Source organism: Saccopteryx leptura, chromosome 2 (assembly GCF_036850995.1).
Source record: "Saccopteryx leptura isolate mSacLep1 chromosome 2, mSacLep1_pri_phased_curated, whole genome shotgun sequence".
In the NCBI taxonomy this organism is placed as follows: Eukaryota; Metazoa; Chordata; class Mammalia; order Chiroptera; family Emballonuridae; genus Saccopteryx; species Saccopteryx leptura.
The window spans coordinates 40,594,161-40,609,566 of NC_089504.1; the positions used below are offsets into that span (position 1 = coordinate 40,594,161).

The 15,406-nt window shown below is 41.2% G+C and overlaps 1 protein-coding gene across 1 annotated transcript; it reads left to right on the top strand.

Annotated features, from left to right (window-relative positions):
- The first annotated feature begins 1,430 nt into the window (after window positions 1–1,430).
- On the top strand, window positions 1,431–14,739 carry NDUFB6 (NADH:ubiquinone oxidoreductase subunit B6). Its single transcript, XM_066367846.1, has 4 exons — window positions 1,431–1,745; window positions 3,649–3,741; window positions 9,090–9,134; window positions 14,560–14,739. The coding sequence occupies exons 1-4, from the start codon at window positions 1,566–1,568 to the stop codon at window positions 14,626–14,628; spliced, it is 387 nt and encodes a 128-aa protein (XP_066223943.1). The 5' UTR covers window positions 1,431–1,565; the 3' UTR covers window positions 14,629–14,739.
- Window positions 14,740–15,406: the final 667 nt, after the last annotated feature.

The following is a 15,406-nucleotide window of genomic DNA, read 5'->3' on the forward strand; positions in this document are numbered from 1 at the left end:
GGACTGATGATTAAACATAAGGAATTGTCTCTTGAAGCCTTTTGGATTTCTATAAAAGAAGAATATGTGGCAATATCTAAAAAAACTTTGAACATTTTACTACAATTTTCAACATCCTATTTATGTGAATTAGAATTTTCTACCCTCAACACAATTAAGAGTAAAAAGAGAGGAATTCTTCAATGTATTGACAAGGAAATGAGAATTTGCCTGTCAAATATATGCCCAAACATTGAAGAAATCGCTAGGACACATCAGGCTCATGTTTCTCATAAACACAAGAATGAAAAACAACACATTTGCTCCAGGACCTGCCAAATTTACTAAATCTTACTAAGAATGTATCTATAGATATAAAAAGAACTTTTTATTTCAGTTTTAAATTTTTTAACCCCTCTTTTTTACAAATTCTAAAAAGCATAACTCAAAAAGTGTAACATAAAAATGTTTTTTAATGTTAGAATAAATTTAATTTTGTTGTATTTATTTCATTTAATTACCATAAAAGCCCGCTTGGACTTTATATATTTTTAATATTTGACTTAATTATTATAACATATGTCTCAGAAATTTGTGTATAGTGCGCCTACAATTATTTGTAGGATTTTAAATGTGCCCCAACTTCAAAAAGTTTGAGAGCCACTGCTTTATCCTATTCCCTTCCTCCCCCATAGGTAACATTTTTTCAAAAAACAAGTTTCCTTTCTATTATTTAAAAACTTTAATCAAACGTATATATATATATATTTATTATTACTAACATTCTCCCCTTTTTGGATAAAAGGAAGCATGTTCTCTCTTCTTAGCTTTTTCCACTTAATATATTTTGGAACTCAATGATAGTTATATAGAGAGCATTTCATTGTGTTGTACCACTATTTACTCAACCAGTTCTCTATTGAGGAATTTTTTGGTAATTTCCAGTATTTTATTATAAACAGTGATTAGTCGTGCATATTTCTTTCATACTCTTACCACCGTATATTTGGGACAGAGTCCTAGAAAGGAGGTTGCTGATTCGAGTGTGAATGCGTCTAATTCTCTTAGTAAAACTACTCTTTTTACTTCTGCAGTGCAGATGAAGAAACATACCGAAACAGTTGCTTAAGGTCATTTTGCCAATAACTGACAAGGCTGGGATTTAACCTTGGGTGTAATGGACGCCACAGACTCTAGGTCCGGGGAACTGGAATTCCAAGGTGAAAGAGGAAAGTAACGAAATTTGCATTTGGACATCACATCCAATGAATCACATACTCGCATCCTCTGACCTCTCACACTTTCTTCCTATCCAAGCCTTTCCCCTTACCCCATAGCTAAAGCGCTCCTCCCACTCGCGCTAGTTATCAGAACCCGCAAAGCGGCGGGCGCAGAGCATTCCGCATGCCCAGCCCCCGCTGGGAGACTGGAGCCGGTGCGGAGTCGGACTAGAGTGGCGTCATCACGGCGCGCCGCTCCCAGGCGTCCTCGCAAGGTCGCTTTGCCCAACGCGAGCGCCTAAGTGACAAGACCGTGGTCTGGGGACGCGCCGTTTCCTTCTGCCTGGGTTTCCAACTAGCGGCGACATGACAGGGTACACGCCAGACGAGAAACTGCGGCTGCAGCAGCTGCGAGACCTGAGAAGGCGATGGCTGAAGGACCAGGAGCTAAGCCCCCGAGAGCCGGTGCTGCCCCCTCAGAGGGTGTGGCCTACGGAGAGATTCTGGAATAAGTTTCTGCAGGACCAGGCCCCCTGGAAGAACCTGGTGAGTGACGGGCCTCCCTCGTCCCTAGACACGCAACCCTCTGCGACCCCCAGCCTCTGCTGGGATGCCTGCTCCTGTAGGCACACCAAGGACTGGCATCGCCCTGCGCCCGTAACTCCCAATAATTCCCGGAGGGAGACTTAGGTTCAGCCGAGACTTAGGGTTAACGGAACGCCGCCCTGTCCCAAGAGTCCTGCACTGGGAGTCAGGAGTCCAGGAGCATGTATGGCTTTGGGAGAGCCCTGCCCTTTGCTGTCTAGTGTGATGAGAAGGAGGCGAATCTTTGCTTCGGTTTTACAGGACTCTGCGCGATTGGTTATCTTTTGACTGTACAAATCTTCCCTCCGACTGATAGCCAAGGAGTCACTAGTTAAAATGATATAGTTTCAGTATTTGAGGACATTTGTTGGTTTTTAAGGTAGAGGTTATAGAGACCAGCTAATACTATATACAACCCAATCTACCAGAAGACACGATGAGTCTCGAGTCTAGCTGATAGTACAGCCCCATTGGTATGTACAATAAATATATTGAGTTATACTCAAGAGCCACCTTTCTAAATTACCACTATGTACTTTTAACACACATTTTCAGTAACAGATGCCATTCCTGGACTTTACACTGCAGAAAATCACTCATTCAGAGTTGTCTTTATTTTCAGGGTCTCTGAACATTTTCTTGAGGTCATTAATTAAATCCCATCAATTATGGGTCATGAACATTGTATCTCAGAATTGCTTTCACTTAGCTATGACATTGACTGATAGTGGAATAATACTAATAAGTAACACTTGGGTGCTTTCTTTGTGTGTGGCACTTTGAGGGTTTTACATGTGTTACTTGACTTCATTTTTTACTCTTGTAAGCTAGAAAACTATTCCTAATTCTCATGTTAAATTAGTGGAAACTAAGGCCTACAAAAATTCAGTGATTTACCCATGGTCATAGAGCTAGGGGTTGAAAGAGTTCACATTGAAATCTCTGCATATCTAATTTCTTGCAGTGCTAAGAAGTCTGGTGCAAATTTTTCTGAGAAAGTGGATTAGATACTTATTTTTGGTGGTAAAATCAAACTCTTAATTCAACCTTCTGTCACCCTTTGTATTCTTGACATTGATTTTGGTGGCCACTGGTTGAAAGTAGATGGAAAGAAGTAAATCAGCTCCCATCATCTAGTGATGTAAAGAAGTAGATAATCATTTGTTGAAATCTATCTTACCTGACTTTGTTAATTTTTTCTTCTACAGTCATATCTATTACAACACTTTGAATCTTTTCCCTGAAAGGATAGGTGTGTTTCAATTAAATTGGCTGCCATGGAAAAGCTCAGGGTTGTTTTTTTTTGTTTGTTTGTTTTTAACTCTTTTGCCTTTCTCTTAAAATAGCAAAAAGGCATCCCAAAGTGAGCTTGGAACACTCCTATCTTAGTATGTAAAACACTTTTTCAGCATCAGTGTGCTCAGGTTGTCTGCCTCACCTAGAATGATGCAAGTGGTGTTGTTGTAGGTATCTGAAATTGATAGATTAGGGAGATGACTTTACCTGAAAAATTCTGTAGGTTTGATTACTCTGGTTAAGTCAATTAATATTATTCTTTCATTATGCATTGTTTTATCTTTAACAAACTTATAATAAAGATATCTTAGAAGTTTTTTTTTTAATCTATAAATGCCTTACCATAGTTTTGCAAAATGCAACTTCCTTGAACTCCAGGTATTCCCTATTAGGCCCTATGTTTAGAAAAAATATTTGAATTGTAAGGTCAGCTAGAGACTATAAGGAAATATGTAGCACTTTGAGATATAAAAATAATAATGACATTGTAATATCATTGATTTTTTTTTCTGCCACAAATGTAAAACATGGGATATCTGTTTATTTTATGTATGATTTTCCCCCCCAGATCTATAAGACATACCGACACAGTATCCTTGTTTTCACTCATGTACTTATACCTGCCTGGATTGTTCATTATTATTTCAAATATCATGTGAATGTAAGTATGTTTTAAGTATGTGTTTTTCAAAATTTATTTTTAATGTTGTAACAAAGTTATTTCCTATATTTGGTATGCCTTACCATACTTTATTTAGTGGAGATGATCTGCCATTTGTTACTGATTTTGAACTACTTTGAATCCTTTTAGGTAAAAGGTTTAATGAAATTTAAGTAATATATGGTTTTTTAAAAAGTTAGTCTTCACAGTAGTTGCTTACAACTTGAAATGCACTTACTCATAGAAACAGTGTTTAAATGATCAGAATGTAGTTGACATAACACTGGTGTAAAATCAAGATCATGAGTAGGAAGGGAGAAAAGAATTTCTGCTTGTCTCTCTCTTTTTAATTTTATTTATTGATTGGTTTTAGAGAGAGAGGAAGGGAGGGAGAGAGAGATAAACATTGATTTGTTGTTACATTTATTTATGTTTTCATTTGATGACTCTTGTTTTGCCCTGACTGGGGGTCAAACCCACAACCTTGGCTTATCAGGATGATGCTCTAACCAACTAAGCTGCCCAGCCGGGGCTCTGGTTCTCCTTTTGAGCACAGATCTAGTATAAGGAAAAATTCAAAATTGTCAAAGGTTATCTTTGTCATCCCATTTCCCTTTTCTTCATTCTGATTTTTTACTTTTTTTTTTTTTTTACAATCCGGGATATTCAAAAGTTTAAACTTTTTCACTGAAAGGTCTTGCATATTGTGGTTGAACTGAGACAGTTGCCATATTTTAAAGGCTAAGGATAGTTTGATGTGGCAGTTGGGACCCAAACAGGGTGAATAAGTAGTGAATTTCAGGAGTAGCATGGAAGAGAGGGCAGTGCTCGCTGCTCAGCATGGCCTGTTGAAACCCAGAGAGAGCAGGAGGGCTTTCTGGTACCCATTGAGGATTGTTAGATCCTGCATGGGTTGCTGCGTTAGTGAGTGGGAGTGGGCGTACTGGTGAGTACACCCTGTTTGGAGAGTAGCAGTGGCAGCAATCCGGTGTAGGATATTGGAAGAAGGGTAGTTTGGGGCAATGATGGTAGTGGCAGCACAGAGTAAGATGTCAGAATCCAAAGGTCTGAGGTGAGGATGTTATTTGTATTAGAGTTATAGTGGTTGTGGCAGGAGGTTGGGTATATACAGGAACATTGGTCAAATAAGTACATATGTTGCCTGACCTGGTGGTGGCACAGGGGATAGAGTGTCAGCCAGGGAAGTTGAGGACCCAGGTTCAAAACCCTGAGTTTGTCAGTGTGATTGTGGGGTTGCTAACTTGAAGCCCAAGGTTGCTGGCTTGAGCAAGGGGTCAAGCTTAGCTAGAGCCCCCCCTCACCCTGTCAAGGCACATATGAGAAAGCAATCAGTGAACAACTAATAACTATGAGTTGATGCTTCTAATCTCTCTCCCTTGCTGTCTGTCCCTCTCTCTTACTAATAAATAAATAAGTACGTATGTTGATAATAATGGGACCCAGGATTCCCATTATTGGAAAAGGGATCTAGACATACGAAAAGGGAGAAACCCTACTGGAATGGAATTGAAAGTGGGTGTGAATTGTGATTTTTTTAACATGTATTGATAGATATGTAAGTAAATATAGATGTAAGTATGGATATTCCTTAGCTCTGTCCACTGACAGCCCCTGGTGCCAGAACTACCCCATGGTAATTAGAACATCCAGTAGCCTGATCTTGTTTTCTAAATAATATTCTTCATAGAAAAGATCCAGAGTTCTTTGGAGAAATGGCCAGTTCCAGGGCAGGGGCAGGGAAAATGCAAGATGAGCTGCTTGTGACAGAATGTAAAGAATTATTCAAAGAATGATGGAGCTATATCAAAAGGACATAGAATCAGTCTGAAAGGACTCCCACTGGGTCAATTTGAGCATCAAAATAAATAATGATAGTATTAGATGTTAGACAACTGAATAACTAAAGTGTAAATCCAGGAGTCCATACTCATATAAATAAGTGAATAATAAATGGGTAAAATAGAAAACTCTGTCTTGATTGATTTTAGAGAGAGAAAGGGAGAGAGGAATAGAGAAAGAGAGAGAAGCATTCATTTGTTGTTCCATTTAGTTGTTCATTCATTGGTTACTATCGGTATGTGCCCTGACCAGGGATTGAACCTACAACCTTGGTGTTTCAGGACAGTGTTCTGAGTGAACTAACCAGTCAGGGCTGAAAAAACTTTTATATAATAGATAGTTAAATAATAAATGGACAAGGAGTAATAGAATTAGAAAAATCGTAATTTGAAAATCATCATAGTAATGTTTTATTCAGCCAAGGAACATGAAAGGATACTAAAATTAATCTCAAAATATCTATCTTTAGCATTTGTTACAAAGGAGAAAAGCATGATTATGTGGTGGAGAACCTGGCAGATAACCACCTTAATCAAGAAATCTAAATTAACATTACTAATAATGGTGGAACCGAACTCAGGTCCATCTGCCTGCTGCAACGAAAGGCAGGCTCGTGAGATAGGTGCTGGTGCGTAAAGAAAGAGGTGTATTGGCCCTGGCCGGTTGGCTCAGCGGTAGAGCGTCGGCCTGGCGTGCGGGGGACCCGGGTTCAATTCCCGGCCAGGGCACATAGGAGAAGCGCCCATTTGCTTCTCCACCACCCCCCCTTCCTCTCTGTCTCTCTCTTCCCCTCCCGCAGCCAAGGCTCCATTGGAGCAAAAGATGGCCCAGGCGCTGGGGATGGCTCTGTGGCCTCTGCTCCAGGCACTAGAGTGGCTCTAGTCAGAGTGGCTCTGGTCGCGGCAGAGCGTCACCCCTGGTGGGCGTGCTGGGTGGATCTCGGTCAGGTGCATGCGGGAGTCTGTCTGACTGTCTCTCCCCGTTTCCAGCTTCAGAAAAATACCAAAAAAAAAAAAAAAAGAAAGAAAGAGGTGTATTCAAGAGCAGGTAGCTTGAGAGGATGGGGGACTCCTGTCCCAAAGCCCATCTTAACATCTCTGCTCATGTTGACAAATTTTATACGGCTGAAAGAGGGGGAGGGAAAACTGGACTTGCAGGATGTATAGGATATTTTCCTGAAGGCCTTGACATGGTTCTTTGTGGTCAGTATCCTTGAGTTGGCCATCTGGTTTTTGTCAGCTGAATTCCTGTAATGGGGCAGTCAGTGTCTGCCGGGGCTTTGTGGTCAAGGCTGTTTCTTGTTCTTAGCTGGGACAGGAACTGAAAACTGCTATATCCCTGGAACATTATGAATACATGATATTAGCAATTGTTAGTTCTCACCATCATTCTTACAGTGACAGGGCTGACAATCTCTTCCTCCATCCGGGCTAGTAATATTGATTACCAAAGCAGTACAAAGCTATGCAGCCAGTTGGTTGCAGTGAGACAAACTGAAATTTTTTGATAGGATGCAATAAAAGAAAACAGCATCAACTTTGCAGTATTCCTGCCAAAAATGCATAATCTGATTCTAATCGTGAGGATACATAAGACTACCTCTGGCCAGAGTTCTTAAAGACATTTTAATGTTTTCACATTGTATTATGTAAGGTTTTTGTTTTTTTAGCAGAGACAGAGAGTCAGAGAGAGGGATAGACAGGGACAGACAGACAGGAACGAAGAGATGAGAAGCATCAATCATTAGTTTTTCATTGCACATTGCGACACCTTAGTGTTCATTGACTGCTTTCTCATATGTGCCTTGACCGTGGGCCTTCAGCAGACTGAGTAACCCCTTGCTCAAGTCAGCAACCTTGGGTCCAAGTTGGTGAGCTTTTGCTCAAACCAGATGAGCCCACGTTCAAGCTGGTGACCTCGGGGTCTTGAACCTGGGTCCTCAGCATCCCAGTCCAATGCTTTATCCACTGCACCACCTCCTGGTCAGGCTGTGTAAGGTGTTTTTAAAGACACTTGAATGTCCTCACATTGTAGTTTAAGTTTCTCTCCTTTTAGCTTCAATTTCTCCAAGTTTTACATCATGCCAGTAATCTAAATTTTTTGGTTTGGTATTTCATGCAGGTGTGTATTCTTAATAAGTACATTTATTTTACAGATATTTGGTAGTTCCTCCTGTGTGTAAGGCACTGTGCTAAACAGGGATACAGCAGTGGAAAATCAGATTGAGTCTCTGCTCTTACAAAATGTTTACTCTGGTCTTGGAGACTGGCAATAATTAGATAAAGAGGTGTATAATGGAGGTGGTAAGTCTGTATTAGAAAAACTAAGGGTAAAAGACTAGAGAATGACAGGGGCTGCTATTTTAATTAGACCTCTCTGAGAAAGTGCTATTTGAAGAGAAACATAAATGACAGGAGGATATGGACCAAGCAGAGAACTAGAAGAGCATTTCAGGTAGAGGAATCATTAAGTATAAGGGCTCTGAGGCTCAAGCAGGCCCAACTGATGGAGCTAATAGCAAAGCAGCTTCATGGCTATAGTACAAGTGAAACCAGAATACTCAGCTTGTGCTGCCTACCGCCTGCAATCCAATAAGCAGAGACCAGTATTGAATCTTTAAAGGTGCTGTATTCAGATGACCAGCCATCTGAGAAGGCAGCAGGGTTTTTTCCCTTACAATAACTTCCTTAAGTCTCCATCTGGCCTTTTTTTTTATGTGGAGGAGAAAAGGGATGGGGTGAAGGGATTGGAATTTGAGGGAGAAAGTGAACTGCTTTCCCTTTCTTCTGGAGCCAGCATCCACGGAGAAAGGTTAATTACTTGTTGGTCTCAGTCCAGTCATGTGTTCTACAGGTAGTACTTTTGATTGATTGCTGTCCTCCTAACATCAGGGCTAGTTTGGTTGATTGTTTGCAGCTCCTAAAACAACTCTTTATAAACCTTAATCGCTAAGCCTGCTGATTAGGATTAAAGCCACAACTTTTGAACTTCAAAGTTCCCCTATCACAAGGAGAGAGGGAGAGGTAGGAGGAGCTCAGAGAGGTAGCCAAGGGCCAGATTGTGCAGGGTCTTAGAGATCTCAGCAAGGAGTTCGGCTTTTTCTCTAATAATTAAGAGCTTAGACTATAGGAGGGCACACAGGTGAAAAATGACACAGGTTTGGACAAGGGTAATAGTACTAGAGGTGGTGAGAAGCAGATTCAGGATATAATGTCAAGGTAGAACCAACAGGTTCTGCTGAGGAGTCAGAGGTTTTGGCCTAATTGGGAGAACAAAAGAGTCATGTAGTGAGATAGGGGGCAAGGAAAGTTAAGTGTTGGACGTGAGTAAACTTGAGGTGCCCATTTGACAGCCAAGTAGAGATCCTGAGTAAATGGTTGTATGAGTCTGGAGTTTGGTGAAAATTTGGGACTAAGTTAAACATTTGGGATATGATCTTTTTAGAAGAAACTCTAAAACCATAATTAACAGCATTACTTTTATTACAGACAAAACCATATGCCGTTGTTGAAAGGAAGCCCAGAATATTCCCAGTAAGTCTTAAAACATCTGATTTTTCCTTTGTTTGTTATTTTTCTTTCTCCTTTCCTTCCCCAAGTGATTGACTAAAATGTTCCTTCTTACTGTCAGTTCAATTGCCTGTTCTGTATATTGTAAAAAAAAAAGGGGGGGGGGTAAACAGTGTCAGGTAGCAGTTACAGTTGAAAATGGGAGGTGGGCACATTTCTTTTCAACCTGTCTATAAAACTTGTATGACTTTTAAGTGAATTGAAGGTAGGTGTTCTGTTTTTTTGTAGAGCAGGGCTCCCCAAACTATGGCCCGCTGGCCACATGCGGCCCCCTGAGGCCATTTATCTGCCCCGCCGCACTTTCGGAAGGGGCACCTCTTTCATTGGTGGTCAGTGAGAGGAGCATAGTTCCCATTGAAATACTGGTCAGTTTGTTGATTTAAATTTACTTGTTCTTTATTTTAAATATTGTATTTGTTCCCGTTTTGTTTTTTACTTTAAAATAAGATATGTGCAGTGTGCATAGGGATTTGTTCATAGTTTTTTTTGTAGTCCGGCCCTCCAACGATCTGAGGAACGGTGAACTAGCCCCCTGTATAAAAAGTTTGGGGACCCCTGGTGTAGAGTTACGGACTTGGGATCTAGCCTGAGCAGGCACCTGAGCGTAGTAATAGCAACTGAATTTCTATTACTATTTCCAAACTATCATTTCTTACGGCAGTTTGACCTTAATGTCTCCATCTGTGAATTTAAAATCTGTGAATGTGTGCTTATATTTTATAATACGAATATATAAGCTATTATCCTAATTTAAAATGAGTCTTTTCAGCAATAGAAGTTTAGTTGGTATTTTTACTGGTTGTTTGTGAGGTTATTTAACAGAAGAATACATGTTATGGTTTTGTCCTATTTCTAATCACAGATTATGAACTACCATCAGTCTCTAAAGTTCTATAATTTTGGGGAAAAAAAACCTGTCGATTCTTGTTTCAAGTGATATAGTCACAATAATCTATTATCTACTGCAATAGGAGGGAATTTTAGGGAGAATCACCAAAATTGGCTAACCTTCCAGCTGGAACTCTGCTTTAGGAAATAGTAGGGGATTTCTTTTATATTTCATTGTGAATTACTGATGTGTATCAGGGCCTAGGTAGTCTCAGTAGGCAATTATTTTACTGGTTTCAACAGTTGAGTAATTTATTTATTCTATTTACATATTTGTTTATTATTTATTTTGCCATTACTATTTAAAGGAAAAGAAGGAGGGCTCTTCTTCTTTTAAGCCTGACTAGGTGGTGGTGCAGTGGGTAGAGCATTGGACTGGGATGAGGATGACCCAGGTTTGAAACCCCGAGGTTGCCAGCTTGAGCGTGGGGTCGCTGCCTTGAGCATGGGATCATAGACATGACCCCGTGGTCGCTGGCTTGAGCATGGGATCATAGACATGACCCCATGGTCGCTGGCTTGAGCCCAAACGTCAGAGTTTGAAGCCCAAAGTCGCTGGCTTGAGCAACGGGTCACTTGCTCTGCTGGAGCCCCCTGGTCAAGGCACATATTAGAAAGCAATCAGTGAACAAGGAATCAATAAACAACTAAGGTGCTGCAATGAAGAATTGATGCTTCTCTCTCCTTCCTGTCTGTCTGTCCCTATCTTCCCTCTGTCCCTCTCTCTGACTCTGTCAAAAAAACCCAGAAAACTAAAATACCACATAATACTAACATATCATATCTACTTCTCTTATTTTTTTTTGCCACTGTAGTTATTCTAGTTTTTATGCCATTGACCCCTTTGAGAAACTTCCCATTTGAGGACCTGAAGAATACTTGTTTGTAAACAGAACAGGAGAAACAATAAGACACATACCCCCAAATCTCCATGCTTAACAAAACAAAGGTTGATTTCTTATTGATATCACAGAGAATATGGAGCAGGCGATCTTCCTCAATCTTACAGTTATGCCATCTAGAATAAGGCTTCCAAGCTCATGTTAGGGGAAGACAGGGCTAGATGTCTTGGGATGATTTTAAGTCCTAAACTTGGAGGTAGCTCATCACTTCTCTTAAATCCTGTTGGTCAGAATTCATTCTGTGTGTGTGTGTCCGAGACAGAGAGAGGGACAGACAGACAGGAAGGGGAAGAGATGAGAAGCATCAATTCTTTGTTGCGGCACCTTAGTTGTTCATTGATTGCTTTCTCACATGTGCCTTGATGAGGTTTGGGGGTTGGGGACACTACAGCAGACCGAGTAACCCCTTGCTCAAGCCAGCGACCTTGGGCTCAAGCTGGTGAGCCTTGCTCAAAGCACGAGCCCACGCTCAAGCCAGCCACCTTGGGGTTTTGAACCTGGGTTCTCCGTGTCCCAGTCCGACGCTTTATCCACTGCACCACCACCTGGTCAGGCGGTCAGAATTCATTCTCATTGTCCCAAATAGCTATGTGCTTTTTCATATTTTGCAGCCTCCCATCACTGAGATCTCTGCCACAGTCCATCCTTCTAGTCTAAATAGCTCTTTGCGCTGACCAGGCGGTGGTACAGCAGGTAGTTAGCCTGGGATGCTGAGGACCCATATTTGAAACCCCGAGGTTGCCAGCTTGAGCACGGGCTCATGAACTTGAGCAGGAGGTTACCAGCTTGAGCCTGGGATGACATGACCCATGATTGCTGGCTTGATCCCAAAGGTTGCTGGCTTGAGCAAGGGGTCATTGGCTAGGCTGGAGCCCCCAGGTCAAGGCAAATATAAGAAGGCAATCAGTGAACAACTAATGTACTGCTATCAGTTGATGTTTTTCATCTCATTCCCTTCCTGTCTGTCTCTCTCTTATTAAAAAATAGTAATAAATAGCACTTTGCTTCCTTCATCCCAAATAACAGTTCCTTCACCAAGGAAAATCCCAAAGTCGCATTCTTTCACTGCAACTAGCCCCAAATCTAGGATTTCCAGATAATGCATAGTAATATCTGTCAGGTTTAGATGTGACTTCTCTTGGAGATCTGAGGATCAATGAATTAAGAAGGCAAGTTAGCTGTATTCCTTGTTCCCCTACCACTACCACACCCATTGTTCAGTGGTAGAATTTTAGACAGCAGAGCAGACACAGTTCTTGGCAATTCTGAAATCGTGGTCAAACATAAAGGATCCTAACTCTCCTTGTGTATAAGAAGCTACTTGAATGGACACTAATTTTGTTTTCTGGAAGTAACACCGTTGTTCTTTGTTCTTCCTGGTCCTGGCTATGTCCTGGGGTTCTTTCTTTTCCATTACCAACCCAGACCACATCTAAAATGGTAAGTGGGAAGCATGCCCTTCTCAGAGTCGTACACAGCCTTTTAAATCTGCCTTCTGCTCAGAGAAGATTGAGGGGCACAGGTTGTCCTAAGCTCAGTCATTCACAGGCTTTTGTGTCTGTGTGTTTGATTATTTTGATCATCTAGTTCCCAAATTGGGTAGGCATAAAAAGAAAAATACTTGGTTAGGAGTCCGTTTGCATCTAGTCAGTCCCACATGCATCTGTGCTTTCTATAGTTATCAAGTTCCCGCCTTTCTTTGTCCTCATGCAACTGCATCTCTCAGCTCAGTGGCAGGTATATGGAGGCCGTCTGAAACAGACTGTGGTTCACAGGCTGTCTTCACTTCAGTGTCTGATCTTTGCCATAGGGGCTTACTGTTTCCAAGCTTCATTGGGCTTGTTTCTCAGAATGTTTTCAGAGTTAACCCTGATTAGGGTGATAGGCACACATTGCAACTGAACAGTTCAGATGCTATAGAAATGTTTACTTGAAACCTATGGGCTATTATTGGTCAATATCACCCCATTAAACTTAATTCCTGAATTAAAATAAAAACATTATTTATATCAGAAGCAATCTGATTTTCTAATCCTGAATAGTCCTGAACTTTTCCTTTTTCCTTTTTTATTTCTCCTTTCAAATCAGCCACACCACGTAGACAGTCTGCTTCCAAGTTATTGCTGCCTTTTATCCCATCTTTTAGCTTCCATTACCTATGTCCTTGTCTCCAGACTGATAAGCCAGTGCTATAGAGTTCAGTTTTTATTAAAGTAGCATTGGTACCACTTCAGAGTATTAATTTCTGTGTTAGGGTAAAGTTAGCTGTGGTAACAAATTATCCTCAAAGTGTATAATGGCTTTATCATAAAAAGTTTATTTCTTCATTGGATAAGAGTCCTGAGCAGTATCTGGTCAGGAAATGGCATGGGTGGGAATGGGGAATAATTCTACTCTACCCATTCATTCATGGACTGTTAGGCCAACAGAAGCTATCTTGAACACAAAGCTGAAACTTTTAAAGCTAAATAATTTGCCTAAAATTATAGTTTGTTGGTGGCGTTTCCAGGGTTCTCACCACTTGATTTGGGCTCCAAAGCTCATGCCTTTTCTACCACCTACACACTGTCTAGGTGTGAAAAGACACCTTAGGCCCTGGCCTTTTACCCCAGTAGATAGAGTGGATCTGAGTACAGAGATGGAGGTGTTAGGGATAGGTGGTTGTGTGTATCTAATTAGATGCAGATATGCTATGGAGATAACGACTTTAGGAGTATGTAGACATCAGAGTGGCACCCCCAGAGTGCCAGCCATTGACCTGGATGTTCAAGGGTTACTAAGGAGTGGATTATCTCAAGGCTTCCTATGGCACTAGGTGCTTTTAGAATCTAATTGAGGGCCCTGGCCAGTGGTTCAGTGGATAGAGCATCTGCCCGGCATCTGGACATCCTGGGTTCAATTCAGAGTCAGGACGCACAGGAGAAGCGACTATCTACTTCTCCCACCCCCCACCCCCAGCCAGTGGCTCCATTGGTTCAAGTGGCAGCCTGGGCACTGAGGATGGCTCTGTTGGTCCGAGTGTTGGCCTCAGGCGCTGAGGATAGCTCAGTTTACTGGAGCATCTACCCCAGACAGGGGTTGCCAGGTAACCCTAGCCGGGGCTCATGCAGGAGCCTATCTCCCCTCCTCTCGTTAAAAAAAAAGAAGACACCTTAACCAGCTACACAGGCAAAGTTTGTATTCTGTCTGTACTGTACTGTCTGGACCAAATGGTAAACTGGTGATTGCCTAACACATTTAATTGCTGGAAATATATAACCTCCTTATATTGAGTTGAAAGTGTTTTCTTGTAACTTCTAGGACTTCTTCTGTATCTCCTGTTTCCTGGGGCCATGCAAATAAACATCATTCCTTTATCACTCTGTGAAGACCACTTTTATGCCCTGTCTAGTCATTCTGTTTGAGTGAAACTTCCCCTATTCTTTCATTTATACCTTAAGATTTTGAATACTGGTTTCTCCTTCTTAGCCTCTGCTTTGTCTAAGTATCTTTTATAGTGTGAATGCCAAAGCTGAACTAGATTTTCAGTGTGAGGTCTGACCAAATGGATATACAACTGCAGACAAGATTTTTCTACTAATACATGTTTGTTTTCCTAGGGTGATACAATTTTGGAGACTGGAGAAGTAATTCCACCAATGAAAGAATTTCCTGATCAACATCATTGAAGATTAATTTTAAATGTCAAAAGCCTATGAGCTCAAGTTTTGTTGCTATATTAACCATATTTACTGAATCTATTTTCTGAAAACGTAACTTTAATAAAGTTTACTCTCGGATATGTGTTATGTTTCTTCTAAGACTATACAATGTAAGACACTGAGTTATTTAACATAAGTAAAAACTGCACATGCAAAAAAAAGTTGATATGAGCAATCTCTTTTTTCTGGCTATTCTTGAAAAACAAGATGTAGAAAAAATAGTCAAACGAGCCTGGCCTGTGGTGACACAGTGGATAAAGCATCTACCTGGAACACTGAGGTCACTGGTTCGAAACCCTGAGGTTGCTGGCTCTGAGTGGAAGATTGTCAGCATGGGCTGCTGGTTTGAGCTAGAGGACACTGGCATGTCCTGGTCAAGGCGCAAATGAGAAACTCAATGTACAACTAAAGTGACAGCAAGTATGAGTGGATGCTTCTCACCTTCCCTTCCTTCCTGTTTCACTCTCTCAAAAAAAAAAAAAAAAAAACTTAATAAAAAACGTCATACCTGACCAGGTGGTAGCACAGTAGATAGAGTGTAGGACTGGGAAGAAGGGTCCAGGTTCAAAACCCCAAGGTCACCGGTTTGAGCACGGAGTCGCTGGCTTGAGCAAGGGATTACTTGTGCTGCTGTAGCCCTCCTGCCCCGTCAAGGTACATACGAGAAAACAGTCAATGAACAACTAAGGTGCTGCAATGAAGAATTGATGCTTCTCATCTCTCCTTCTCTCTGTCACACACAAAA

What these genes read in the sequence shown, in the direction of transcription:
- NDUFB6 (XM_066367846.1), top strand. Translation starts at nt 1,566, where the DNA reads ATGACAGGGTACACGCCAGACGAGAAACTGCGGCTGCAGCAGCTGCGA. An exon ending in AGGCCCCCTGGAAGAACCTG is followed by an intron (nt 1,746 to 3,648) that starts GTGAGTGACGGG and finishes TTTCCCCCCCAG; the next exon opens with ATCTATAAGACATACCGACA. An exon ending in ATTTCAAATATCATGTGAAT is followed by an intron (nt 3,742 to 9,089) that starts GTAAGTATGTTT and finishes CTTTTATTACAG; the next exon opens with ACAAAACCATATGCCGTTGT.